The sequence below is a fragment of the Trachurus japonicus genome, chromosome 1 (assembly GCF_045865225.1).
Source record: "Trachurus japonicus isolate A0001 chromosome 1, Traja_1.0".
Taxonomy (NCBI): Eukaryota; Metazoa; Chordata; class Actinopteri; order Carangiformes; family Carangidae; genus Trachurus; species Trachurus japonicus.
Window position 1 is genome coordinate 39,013,961 of NC_140907.1, and position 14,704 is coordinate 39,028,664.

The window sequence follows — 14,704 nt, forward strand, 5'->3', positions numbered from 1 at the left end:
CTACTTTATTCATCTTAATTATTAACTTTAATAAATTTTTAGTGAAACACTTGAGATCAAACTTTTTTTTTTTTCAATTAATCCTCACGTACCTATTGTCTCAGTCAACAATCAGAGCTCATCATCTTTTTTTTTTGGAATAGGCTATGTACTCATATTCTGCATCAGCATTCACATGTCTAACTCCACTAGCGATAAGTAGGTTCTCTGATCCTACACTCCTTGTGCTGTATTTTGAACAATAAAAACGTGTTCATCTACTCAGCAGGATGTTAGGAGACAGGATGTGTGTTAATCAGCATCTGTTGCCACCGCATTGTTAAAAAAAAAAAAAAAGTGAACACTCAAGTTGACCTCTTACAATTTGCATATCAGGCCAACATTAGTGTTGAGGACTTATCTACATGTTTCACAGAGTATATGCTCACCTGGACACTCCTGATGCAACGGTCAGAATAACTTTCTTTGACCACTGGGGCGCCACAGGGGACTGTTTCTCACCTTTTCTGTTCAGCTTCTACACGCAGTGATCTGTGTTTAAACGAGTAGTAGGACTTGATAGAGCCCTATCAAAGCAATTCATCCGTATGTCAAATCTACAGTTCTTGTGGGGTTGTAGTAGAAAAGCAACTGGACTTCTTCAAATCTACAGTGGAAGGAAAATCATCTCTTCTTGAAAATTGAAGCCTGTAAATCTGTTTGAATACACACCAAAAATGAAATGATCATCAGTGAAAATGGACACAACAGGTTCTGTTCTAAAGAACCAACTGGAAATAAACAGGAACCTTAGAAACCTTTGTTTTTTCCAGAAATCTCAAATCTCCTGCCGTTCATCATCACTGATGTGACTTCAGCTTGGTGAAATATTTGTTGGAGACAGATGAAGCTTCTGTCAAGTTCAAATCAGCAGCAGAAGATCTGTGAGTTTGAACATCATCAAATTTCTGATTTAAAGATAAAATCTAAAACAATAGAATTTCTCTCCATCACAAACACTATGACTGGTCTCAACTTCCTCTTGTAGTAATAATAACACTGAGTCCTTTCTCTTCTCCAGTTCTTTGTTTAAATCCTCAACCAACGAACAAGTGAAACGACAACAGTCAAACTGACCTCAGAGTCTCCAGTCTACAGTTTGGACTCTCCAGTCCAGCACACAGAACCTTCACTCCTGAATCCTGAAGGTCGTTCTCACTCAGGTCCAGTTCTGTCAGGTGGGAGGGGTTGGACTTCAGAGCTGAGGCCACAATTTCACAGTGATTCTCTGAGAGTTCACAGGCACGCAATCTGTGATAAGAGGAAAAATAAAATCTATTAAAATCTAATTTAAATTGTGGTGAAAATACAGTTGGTGCATATGATTGTGCGAGAACCATGACAGGTGTAGGCTAACCATAACAAAACAAAAGTAATGGTATAATGCAAAGGCATGCAGTGCAACAGTATGGAAGACATTCTCAACAAGCTCTTTTTTATTTTTAGTTGATCTTGCAAGAACGCAAACACAAACTAAATGTGCATTGGCATATTCAGTTTATTTCCCTGAGCAAAAGGCTCAATCAATCTCTCACTGGGATGATCCTCATGACTCGATTTGGTTGGCCCTTTTTAAAACAGAGTCTATTTCCTCATGACAGAGCTCTGAGGCTTCCTCTTCTTCAATCATATTCAACAACAATATCCAATAATATCGCTAATGAAAAAACTGTTTATCTCAACTAGACTTAACTACTGCTCTGATCCACTGATCAATATTTATAATGATCATGTCTGGACTCACCCAGCCTTCCTGCAGTTCCTCACAGCTGGGATCAGTCTCCATCGTCCCTCCTTTGATGTGTTGTATTTCTCCAGGTCCAACTCGTCCAGAACCTGCTCTGACATCTGCAGCATGTAGGCCAGAGCTGAACACTGGATCTCAGAGAGTTTCTCTGATCTGTTCTCTGACTCCAGGAACTGTTGGATCTGCTGATGAACTGACTGGTCCTTCATCTCCGTCAGACAGTGGAAGATGTTGATGCTTCTGTCAGGACAGGTTTTATAACTGTTCATCTCCTTCAGGTTGTTGATGGTTCTCTGGATGGTTTCTGGACTGTTGTCTGTCTGACCCAGCAGACCTCCTAACAGCCTCTGGTTGGACTCCAGAGAGAGGCCATGAAGGAAGCGAACGAACAGGTCCAGGTGACCATTTCTACTGCAGAGGGATTTCTCCATGGCTCTCTTCAGGAAGACATCCAGGGTTAGAGGACTCTTCCCATTGAGCCCCAAAAACTTGGAAATCTTTTGAAAGACAGGCTTTGAGTTTGAGTCTCTCTTGATGTAGTCTTCTCCCAGGAAATTCTGGAGGACCTGTGTGAGGACCTTTCTCTTCCTGTTGGTGAAACAGTGGAACATGTAGACTGCAGCCAGAAACTCCTGAACACTCAGATGAACAAAGCAGTAGACTGTTTTCTGGAAGATCACACTCTCTCTTTTGAAGATCTCAGTACAGAGTCCTGAGTTCACCAAGGCCTCTGTGACATCCAGACCACACTGCTCCAGGTCTTCTTGGTAGAACATGATGTTTCCTTCCTCCAGCTGTTCAAACGCCAGCCTCCCCAGCTTCAGAAGAACTTCCCTGTCGGCCTCCGTCAGCTCCTGTGGACTCGTCTCATGTCCTTCACCGTACTTGTACTTCTTCCTCTTTGTCTGGACCAGCAGGAAGTGTGAGAACAGGTCCGTCGTGGTCTTGGGCAGCTCTCCTCTCTGGTCTGTGGTCAACATGTGCTCCAGAACTGTAGCAGTGATCCAGCAGAAGACCGGGACTTGACACATGATGTGGAGGGTCCTGGACGTCTTGATGTGTGAGATGATTCTTCTGGACAGATCTTCATCACTGGACCTCCTCCTGAAGTACTCCTCCATCTGGGCGTCAGTGAAGCCTCGGACCTCTGTTACCCTGTCGACACATGTAGGAGGGATCTGATTGGCTGCTGCAGGTCTGGAGGTGATCCAGACCAGAGCCGAGGGAAGCAGATTCCCCTGGATGAGGTTTGTCAGCAGCACGTTGACTGATGACGTCTGTGTGACATCAGACACAACCTCCCTGTTGTTGAAGTCCAGTGGCAGTCGGCTTTCATCCAGGCCGTCAAAGATGAAGAGAAGTTTACAGACAGCCAGCTGCTCTGCTGTGACCTTCTGTAATGTTGGATGGAAAACATGGAGCAGCCTGAGAAGACTCAACTGCTGATCTCTGATCAGGTTCAGCTCCCTGAACGAAAGCAGAACCAGCAGACTGACATCTTGGTTCTCCAAGCCCTCGGCCCAGTCCAGAGTGAACTTCTGCACAGAGAAGGTTTTTCCAACGCCAGCGACGCCGTTGGTCAGAACCACTCTGATGGGTCTCTGTTGGACAGGTGAGACCGTAGAGACGTCCTCTCTCTGTTGGACAGGTGAGACCGTATAGACGTCCTCTCTCTGTTGGACAGGTGAGACCGAAGAGACGTCCTCTCTCTGTTGGACAGGTGAGACCGAAGAGACGTCCTCTCTCTGTTGGACAGGTGAGACCGTAGAGACGTCCTCTCTCTGTTGGGCAGGTGAGACCGAAGAGACGTCCTCTCTCTGTTGGACAGGTGAGACCGTAGAGACGTCCTCTCTCTGTTGGACAGGTGAGACCGTAGAGACGTCCTCTCTCTGTTGGACAGGTGAGACCGTAGAGACGTCCTCTCTCTGTTGGACAGGTGAGACCGTAGAGACGTCCTCTCTCTGTTGGACAGGTGAGACTGTAGAGACGTCCTCTCTCTGGTGGACAGGTGAGTCTTTAAAGATGTCGTTGCACTTGATTGGAGTGTCATGGAGGTTCTTCTTCTTGGACGTTGTCTCCAGCTGTCTCACCTCATGTTGGGTATTAACCTCTTCACTCTGTCCCTCTGTGATGTAGAGCTCAGTGTAGACGCTGTTGAGGAGGGTTCCACTTCCTGTTCCCTCAGTTCCTTCAGTCACTCGTTCACATCTGCTCCTCAGACTGATCTTATGTTGATCTAAAACCTCCTGCAGACCACGATCTGCTGAGAGAGAAGAGACAGAGTCAGACTGAAGACAGAGAGTCTGACAATCTCATCAGATTATTTTCATCAGCTACAGAAAAACTACAGACAACAAAGAGAAGGTTTGAATCATCATCTTAAATGTCAGTGCTGTGTGATGGAACAATGACTCTGCAGAAAACAACAGGTCCTGGTTTCACAAATGACCACATCAGCAGACAGATGTTCAGTCTCACTTTGTCCACAGCTGCTCTGATTGGCTGTCTGCAGTCCACCTCTGGTTCTGGGTCTTTGTCCATGATCCTTCAGGACGTCAGAGACACAACTCCTCTTCCTCCTGTCAAGACATTTCTGTATTAACATGTCACAGTCACAGCTCCACATCTGTGCACTGATTGGTTGTCCTCCTCAAGAGGACGGGGCTTCAGTAACCAGAGGAGCACAGAGACACAAAGTAGAAGATGACGAGTGTAGAGAGACGAGCTGAATGAAAGCTGGTTTCTGTCTCTGATTATTATTGACCTTAAATGTTGACTGTAGCAGCTGAGGAATATTTTAAACATTAAAATCAAGAAAACACAAACACCAAGAAAATAAATTACATGATCTACGTTTCACAAATATCGAGACAGAGATTTAATTTAGCTTAAAAACTACAATTAATCACAAATAATTTAATTTAACAACACAAAGATTTAAAACATAATAATAATAACTGCCTTTGTGCCTCTTCAGGGTGCTCAGTATCAAGATTTACAGTATTTCTGTTAAAGGAGCTTGAGGCAAGATCAAGGAATAAAACTCATTAGCGATACAACGGCCGTAGCGGCCGTCAGGGTTACTGCAGCCATCAGCCAAGCTGGTGCGGGAGCGCGCATCAACTCTCCACAGCAGCAGCTGATGCTGTGACAGTGACACTGTGGCTGAATTGGAAATGGCAGAACGTTACTATACCAGTGTTTTCCATTAATCAGCCGCCACAGTTTCGTTTGGGTCCGCCGCAGCAGTCTCTCACAGAAAAAAAGAACAGCTTTCACTATCTCTCATCTCTGCCAGTCAGCCCCTCTACCTGCTGTCTCTCTCACGACACACACACACACACATAGCCTGGTCGCGCCCACACTAGTGACGTCACGCCTCGCAAAAGCGCTGCTGACTGCTAGTCTGGCCAACCGTGCTATTAACTGGATTTCTGTCTCCCGAATTTTCGGGAACTCCACCCTCTTTTTCGAGAGCCAATCAACGTCGAGCCTCTCCAACGGCTCTGGGTAGAGGCGTGTTCAAGTAAGTGACGCAGTAGAGGAAAGAGCGGTGTGATTGGTTTAAGCTTCGACACCGCCTATTCTGGCTTCGACCAATAGCAGACTGAGGCATTTGAGGGGGGCGGGTAAACCAGGTTTGAAGGATGCGCTTTGAGAAATGGATTCTCTTAACGTCTTGGCCAGACCCAATGCTGAGTATCAACATTGGAAAGTCGTGCCAACCAGGCTAACACACACACACACGTCGCGCTTGGCTGTTAATAAACAGTAAATGCGCCATGCCGCGCTCATTGTACAGTGCTCAATTTACCGCGACACCCGGAGGTTGACCGCCCGGGCATCAGGTCAGCACCGGCCGCCGCCGCCTCTGTGAGCCGCTGCTGCCGCTCAGCTGCTCTAGTGGCTCTGCACTCCTCCGAACACGTCGGAGAATTTCCTTACAGGCGTTGTTTGCATAAACTGACCGCGGATGAATCAATCGGCTTATTGTAAAACTATTTATTTATTTATTGAAGTAGCCTAAATATGGTGATTTTTGTACGTACAGAGCCCCAAGGCTGCGCTGCTCACACACACCTGAAGCTTCACTTTTCATTCAAATGAACTAATGCGACTGCCACAGTGCCACTGTTAGATTTCATCAATGAGACCAGCATTTATCTCTTAAAAACAATTCAACCAGCCGGAAGGAAACCTCTAAAAACCTGTGGGGAAGTTACTCGGCTGATTTTCTTCCCTGGGAGGAGGACAGAGGACAGCTGCTGCCCGGCCGATGAGCTCAGCTCCCCGGCTGCAGCCTCTGTGACGAGCCGCTGCTGCTGCTGCTGCGTGTGTGTGGCTCTGCACTCCTCCGAAAAATGTCGGAGCAAACCTACTTACAGACGTTATTTGGATAAACTGACAACAGAGTGGGAATCTAAACCGTCACTTTCTCGCATGAAAAAATATTAAAATGTAAGAAAGTGACGTTATTTCTCTACTCGCTGCTCACATAACTGTTCAGGCTGCAAGACATCCGCCGACCGCCACCGGTAGCAAGCGGTGGAAAGCCGAAGCTGTCGAGGACGCGCATGCGTCATTTGACGTCACATCCGCGGACAGCGCGGGAAATTCGGACCCAGAATTGCAGCGCATTATGCAGCACACAGTCTGTTCAAGGCAACAGAGAGATACGCGAGTGGGCTCATTCTTTTTGGTTTTTAACGCTTCATCGCCCATCAGCAGTAAAAAACTTAAAACGCATGTGCATTTCTTCATAAATCTTGCCTCATGAACCTTTAATTCAACTGCCTTTCTCTCTTTTATCTGTTTTTACAGTTTCTACCATTTTGATTTCATTGTCAAGTCACCACTCTGTATTTAGTTCATTAGTGTCAGCATGTAGAAAAAAGAGCCCATCTGAACATGCAAAAACAACAAGAGTTAAGATAATAAAAGAAAAAAATAGGTTGAGTTCTTCACAGAAGTGTTTAGAGACTGTTTGATCATGTGAGCAGAAAGGAGGCTCCTCAGCATCAGTATCAACACTGAAGAGACAAAGAACCAGGGAGAAGTTGTTTCCTGTTCCAGAGACGTCGATGCAGCAGCTCAACACACTGAACTAAACTCTGCTACAGAGACATTTTGGAGGTTCACAGGTTTGTAGCAGGTCTCTTACTGTGACTCTGAGGGTCCAGGTCCAGAACTGAAGTCTGGTGGTGGCTCATTGGACCAATCACTCTTCATAGACGGACAGATGGATCCTGGAGACTCTGCTCTCAATTTGTGGTTCTGACCCCTACAAACACAAACATGATTTTATTCTATCTCCAGTATCCATTTTGTTTTCATTGTAAAGCTACAGATCTGATCATACACGCTACATGAAATATATTAGTGTCAACATGCAGTTTTAAAAATAAGAGTCCATCTAAACGGACAAAAACAATGGGAGTTAAGATAAAAGAAAAAAAATCACACAAGTGTTTAGAGACTTTTTGATCATGTGAGCAGAAAGGAGGCTCCTCAGCATCAGTATCAACACTGAAGAGACAAAGAACCAGGGAGAAATTGTTTCCTGTTGCAGAGACGTGGACTGCAGCAGCTCAACACACTAAACTAAACTCTGCTACAGAGACAGTTTGGAGGTTCACAGGTTTGTAGCAGGTCTCTTACTGTGACTCTGAGGGTCCAGGTTCACGACTGAAGTCTGGTGGTTCATGGTTGGACCAGTTACTCCTTATAGACGGACAGATGGATCCTGTAGACTCTGCTCTCGGTCTGTCTTTCTGACTCCTACAAACACAAACATGTTGTTATTCTGTGTCCTTTATTCTGTGCTAAGTCAAATATCAACATAAGAACTGAATAAAATACACACAATGAAAAATAAATTGCATTACCTACTTTACAATACACAAATATCTAGACAGAAAATTATTTGAGCTTAAAAACTACATTAAATCACAAACAATTTAACAGCATGATGATTAAAAAAACTGCCTTTGTGCCTCTTCAGGGTGCTAAGTATCAAGATTTACAGTGTTTCTGTTCATTCACATTTCTCTCTCTCTCTCTTTTATCTGTTTTTACAGTTTCTACATTTTTGGTTTCATTGTAAAGCTACAACTCTGTTCCTACACACTACATGAAGTATATTAGTGTCAGCATGTAGAAATAAGAGCCCATCTAAACTGACAAAAACAACAGGAGTTAAGAAAATAAAAGATTGAAGAAGTGAATTCTTCACAGAAGTGTTTAGAGACTTTTTGATCATGTGAGAAGAAAGGAGCCTCCTCAGCATCAGTATCAACACTGAAGAGACAAAGAACCAGAGAGAAGTTGTTTCCTGTTCCAGAGACGTCGACTGCAGCAGCTCAACACACTGAACTAAACTCTGCTACAGAGACAGTTTGGAGGTTCACAGGTTTGTAGCAGGTCTCTTACCGTGACTCTGAGGGTCCAGGTCCAATACTGAAGTCTGGTGGTGGCTCATTGGACCAGTCACTCCTCATAGACGGACAGATGGATCCTGGAGACTCTGCTCTCAGTCCGTCCTTCTGACCCCTACAAACACAAACATGTTGTTATTCTGTGTCCAGTCTCCTCCAACATGGAGACTCTGTGTCTCTTCTCTGTCCTTCTGTCCACTGACCAGGGCCAGCCCTGCCACTGACAGCTCTACAGACAGGTGGAGCTCACACAGATGTTGACATGAGATCAGCTGATTGTAGCCGTGTCTGAATCCATCTATGGAAACTGTGGAGGTGGAGATCAGGCTGGTGTTGGTGCAGCAACTTACTAAACACTGACATGAGGACGCTCTGCTTTATAAATCTGATGGACAGAGTGTGTCCATGTTTCTGTCCCTGAGGTTTGTTGTGAACCTTCAGAGAGTCTGATGGATCTGGTTCCTGGTTTCTCTCTGTTTCCTTCACATTGAGTCTAAAGACTGAATCATCTTCAGCTCAGTTTACAGTAGAAACCGTCTCTTACTGTGACTCTGGGGGTCCAGGTCCAGGTCCAGGTCCAGGTCCAAGTCCAGGTCCAGGTCCAGGTCCAGGTCCAGGTAGATCATTAGAACTGCCACTTATAGGCTCTGCTCTGTCCTCGTCTTTGTTCACATTAACACTCATCTTCAGGACTTCAGTCAGTCTGAGAAGGAAACCAGTAACAATGACTGTCAGATAACACACACACACACACACACACATTAACAGAGTAGGCTATTATTTTATTTTTTTTAGATTAGGTTTATTTGACCCATGGGGAAATTTGTCTTCACAGACTGCACATTACAACAAAGGACAGCATCATACGTCACAAGACAGACAGTAGGGCAGACAACAATGGTATAGCCTACAGCACAATAAACTCCACCTGGTCAGTTTTCATGTGTATCGTTAAGTTCATTACTTCCTGTTGTCTCCTCTTCTCTCTGTGTCTCTGTGTGGACTGAAGTTCACTGTGACTCTTCTTCCCTCCACAGTCCACAGGAACAAACTGACTCACACTTCAATAATAACTTTAACAAGTTGTGTAAACTACTTGTTTTTTCATTCATGATACTCAGAACTAGAAATAACATGCTACAAGTGAAATCCACGTTAACACTTTCTCCAGCTTCATATAAATGATCTTGATGTTTGTTTGAGGGAAGTGACTTAATACAGGTAGAATGGCAACATCTGCTGGTCAACTCTCTTATTATTACACCTGTATGGATTGCCGTAATTCAATGTGATGAATAAATAGTGAGCTAGGATCCAGCAGTGGTAGAAGGGCTGCTGATATTTCCTGTTTAAATGAACAGAGGTATTATAAGTAAAATAAACTAAGATTATCAGCATTAAAAGCTGCTATTTACACAAAATACCTCTATTCTTAGTTAGTTAGTCTCCAGTTATGGACACATGAGGTTTTTTTAAATCCTGTGATTCTGTAACTTTAAAGCAGAAGTAAGCGATCCGGTCGTTTTGGCTAATGCTGCGTTCCAGGCAGGCTTTTGAAACCGTAAATTACAGCTTCATGTCACAACTTACGACTTTGTAGCGTTCCAGGCAACCCACTCGTGTTTTTCCGACCTGTTTTACCTGTGAAAGTCACTATAACGGCCACTCGTAACTTCTGACCCGTGAACTCGTACCAGATTGAACTGGTACGACTTCACAGGTCGGAAAAACACGAGTTACGAGTTGCCTTGAACGTACCATAACAGTCCTCGTCCCTACGTCACCACATTCACGCGCATCCCTTGGCTGCACACACAGAGAGGACTGCCCCTTTATGCCGTTCTCTCTCCTCATTGGATAAAGGTTGTAGGATACAAGGAAAGTTTTCTCCTGGGCTCAGAGCAGAGCAGAGTGACTGACAGACCCGTGTTTCAGACCAAACACTCTATAGAAGTGATTGCTGTCGGAAGATATAACTATTTAAGACTTGTATTAACACAAATATATCACTTACTTCTGCTTTAAGTTTAGTGTGTGAACACCAGGTGACACCGGAAGTAAGTCAAAAAAATCACTTTTCCCCTACAACGTTTCAAATTTTCTCATAGCCTCAGGAGTTCATGAGGTAGACCTGTATTTTTATTATTTACTTTTCTTCTAAAAAATGTATATTCATGTCATCATACGTCACTCAGGTGCTTTTATGTGAACTATAAAAAATTATGGAATCATTAAAAAATACAATCAGCTCCTTTTGTTGATGTTTCCTTCTTTTTGTTGATGTTTCCTTATTTTTTCTCTGTGCCTGTTAGTGTTGTATTTGTGTTAAAATAATAGTTAAAAAAATTCAATGTTATCAAATAATAGATTATAAAAAATTCTCCCAGGCTTTTGGACCTGTGTGAGACTAAACTTGTTTTGTGTTGAATGTTTCTGTATTTATCTCTGTCATTGCTGAAATTGTCTTTTTTAAATATATCATTGTATTTTTAGTGTTATTTATTTTATGTAAAGCACCTTGGTCAAGGTTTATTATAAGGTGCTCTATAAATAAACATGACCTTGACCTTGACCAACATCCTCTGACCTCTGACCCTCACATCGACTGAGAAAAAAACCAGGAGAAACCTCAGGGTGAGCAACAGAGGAGGGATCCCTCACCCAGGACGGACAGACGTGACACGTTGAATACAGACAAGAAAACTGTTTATAACATAGAAAATACGGAAATGCGACTAGTCAGTCAACAGGAGCTGATGAAGGCAGCTTCTGGTGAGCAGTCTGGTTTAGAAGCAGAGGAAAGAATGGAGCTCTAGTATGAAGTGACCTTGATACAGGTAGAAAAGCGCCATCCACTGGACAATTCTTGGTATTACACCTGTATGGATTAATTTCAAGATCAAAATCAGACTAACACGTGTGAAGACAGATGTGTTAAAAATCAATATTTATGTTATGTCACTCAGGTGCGTTCAGATGAACTATGTAAAATGAAATAACAGTTTCAAACTAAAGTTCACTTGACTCTTCTTCTCTCCACAGTCCACAGGGACAAACTCACACACACACCCTCACAATTCAATAATAATAATAATAGTAATAATAATGCTGTTAACACTCACCTCCCTCAGACTTCAGTTTCTTTCCGGCTGCGTTGTTCACTGTAAAATGGCGCCTGAACACGGAACACGTTGACTTTGAATTCCCCTTCTTCTCTGCAGTAACAGGAAACCACATGTGACTGTGAGTATGTGTTGATCACTCACAAGTAAGCTTGTAATGATACATGTATCGAAACCGAAATCGTGACACTATAATCTAAGAACTACGACACACCGCTGCCAACTCCCAGAGTTTGTGCCTCCAATCCACCTGTCCAATGCTACCACTATATAATGAAAAATGTACTATCTAGTCTGCCAAATTTATTTCAAATTTCAATTGAAGTTGCTAGCCCCCCCACACCCCAAATCGAACCGTGGGTTATTGAGATACGCATTGAATTGTGACAGTGTATCATTACAGGCTTATACATTCATTCATATCTTTATTGCAGACTCATGGTCCATTTGATGGAAGGTACAACACAAGACAAAAAGACACAGATTACTCACAAGTTGTTCAGAGTTGATACTTCACAGTCAACTATAATAGCAATAATAATAATAATAATAATTTTTGTTTTTTACAACTAAGACCAAGACAAAACAGAAATATTTATCTTTGGTCTCTAGAGACAAAAAACTGCAAAACTGCAAACTTATCTTTTCTCGAAAGCGTGTGTGTGTGTGTGAGTGAGAGAGAGAGAGAGAGAGAGAGGGGACAGTTGCTCAGAACATGTGTAAAGATGGACACGTTAAAAATCAATATTTATGTCAATGTTATGTCACTCACAAGCGCCCCTCCCTACTGATCAGTTGTTGTCGTTTCCTCTTTTCTCTCAGTGTCTCTGTGTGGACTGAAGTTCACTGTGACTCTTCTTCCCCAGTTCCACTTCTTCCACAGTTCACAGGGACAAACTGACTTGTACACTCTCACTTCAATTATAACTATAACAATAATAACTAGAAAATTTCCTCTGGGGAAATTTTGAAAGGTCCATGGGGCTACTGCCGGTTTTGCCATCTCTGTCAACATGGGAATCAAACCCACGATCTTAAGGTCAAGACAGAACTGATCAGACAGACACATGATCATCTTTCTATAAGCACTGATATGGAGGAGCTGTAACCACATTAGGTTAACTGTGTGTGTGTGTGTGTGTGTGTGTGTGTGTGTGTGTGTGTGTGTGTGTGTGTGTGTGTGTGTGTGTGTCTGTAACTGTAGTCACATGAAGCTGGTTCTAGAGGCTGTGTGTGTATCTGTGTGTGACTATGAGCTGCATCCTGTGTCAGTCTGATTTAGCTGTGTCTGTGTTTATAAACATTTCAACGAGCGCCAGGTGGATTGTTTATGAAGTTAACGAGCTCTGGCCTGAGGATCAAAGAGGTTACCACGGCGATAGGGGCCCCCGCAGGCTGAGACAGACAGAAACGTGGAGAAAAAGAGCCATTTTCTGCCTCTGCACCGGTCTCACATTTAGGCTTACTGTGACAAAACGGTAACTCCTATCAGAACAAAACACAGATCACGTTGCTCTAAGGACTTACTGAAAAATTTGGTACGATTTGGTGTTTCTACAGTAAATATTTTGGAGACGCTGGCAGTTTTAAAACATCAGGCCGTTCTGCTTCTCTCAGAAAATATTTGTATTGGAGTCAATGAGGAGCAGAGACAGACGTGGTTGCACTCAGAGGCTTATTCTGTAAATTCTGTAAGTCTCTCTGATATTTTAAGCACATGATATGAGAGATAACAAGTTTGTCTTACAAATTCTGAAAAAATTATGTGTGTAGAGTGTAAATTGTGGCCGGGCAGAGTGTGGAAAGAGAAAAAATCTGGAGTTTTTCTGGCATCTCTCCCACTCTAACCGATGATGTCACGCGCTCTGACACGAACATTCCGTGCAATACACACCCATTATAATCTCATAATTTCTCCAAAAATGATCATGGTCATTGAACAGGGATTGATCAAAAACTATATGACCTATCAAAACGTGGAGTAATACGACAATACACAAGACTTGTGTCTACTGTTTAAAGTTTAAATGGAGTCTCTAGGTGAAAGTATGCCTGAGCAGTAGACGTTTGTTAAACTCCAAAGATTGGTCTTTTTCGCTCTTTTTTTCCCACCCATCCCATTGACTTCAATGCAAAATTTTGCGCAGTTTTTCGCGACTTACGTCGCGAATAATTCGCACACTGTTGAGAAAAGTAATAGCACACCGATCCCGATCAGGACACACATTTTGATATATAATTTGTAGCGAACCGAAAGTCGGCTGGAAGTGGAAAAATAACTAGAAAAAACATTTCCAAGAATGGAAATGGTGTGAATGCTGAAAGCAGTTGAACGCTGTTGCAGAATTAGCAAATAGTGCAAGCAGTGACTGATCACCATACAAATGTTTGACCGAGGTAGGAATCGAACCCACAATCTCATGGTCAGAAGACTTTGACTTTGCCTCAAAGCCACAGTGTACACACAGTTGCAAAGACTGTTGTCTGTTGATGAGCTGCACTCTGTCTCACTCTGAAGTTAACGAGCCCAAAGCTAGCCTCGTAAACCAGCCTCTCGCGGAAATGCATTTCATTTCATTTCTCGGGAGAGTCTGGCCTCATCCCCCCTCTAACCGTCTGGGGTGGGCGAGAGCTGGGCGGGAGTAGTAGCAAAGACGGTTTAATATCTTTGGTAGTAGCGTTGACAGACAACCCCATTCAGCCAATCAGCAAGTTGGTGTAGTGACGGGGCTTTGCACCAGTCGGTCCCTGATTGGCCAACGTGCTGTGTCAATCACAGCGGGCGACGCTGATTGGCTCGGCCTTCTGAGGGTTTCAGTCCAAACGCTTAGAATGGGGATGAGGCCAGACTCTCCCGAGAAATGAAATGAAATGCATTTCCGCGAGAGGCTGGTTTACGAGGCTAGCCCAAAGCTGCACCTGTTGGAAACACACTGTGTCAACACCAAGAAAGCTTGAGAGTCAAGCTTGAATGACTTAGAATTAAAATTTCTGTGAATTTCAGGCTGACAGCAGCAGTTTCAACATGAAGCAAGTTATCAGAAGTCAACAGAGGACGACTGGGAAAATAATTCACTATAATTGTTGTTGAGGCAAGATTTGAACCAGCAACTTTCAGGTCTCCAACCTAGCAAGCTAACAACTAGGCTACAGACAGAGACAGTATGTGAGGGGCAAAGCAAACCTTTAATAAGAGGATCACTGGCTTCTGCTTTTAAAAAAAAGTAAGGAAAGTGCAGAAATTAGCCACACCAAGTAAGAAGAGGACTTTTTTGTGACCTGTGACTATTTTTTGGTGAATTAAAATGAATTAAAAAGCACTTAACAGCAAGTTACAAAGTTGAGCTCCTTCTCCTGCTGCT

The 14,704-nt window shown here is 43.3% G+C and overlaps 1 protein-coding gene across 7 annotated transcripts in view; it reads right to left on the reverse strand.

The window, feature by feature from the left end:
* LOC146992569 (uncharacterized) overlaps positions 1 to 14,704 on the reverse strand; it is a 251,635-nt gene that overhangs the window by 94,029 nt on the left and 142,902 nt on the right. For 2 of the 7 annotated variants that reach the window (XM_085787884.1, XM_085787824.1), the window contains exons 4-5: positions 1,784 to 4,049; positions 1,117 to 1,290 (exon numbers count right to left, since the gene is read on the reverse strand). The exons of 3 other annotated variants lie outside the window; for them this stretch is intronic. In XM_085787884.1, coding sequence (XP_085644010.1) covers positions 1,117 to 1,290; positions 1,784 to 4,049 — 2,440 coding nt within the window. Of the gene's footprint in view, positions 1 to 1,116; positions 1,291 to 1,783; positions 4,050 to 4,264; positions 4,304 to 6,947; positions 7,068 to 7,444; positions 7,553 to 14,704 lie in introns of those variants that run through there. 2 more of the 7 variants (XM_085787845.1, XM_085787874.1) reach the window with 2 other exon arrangements.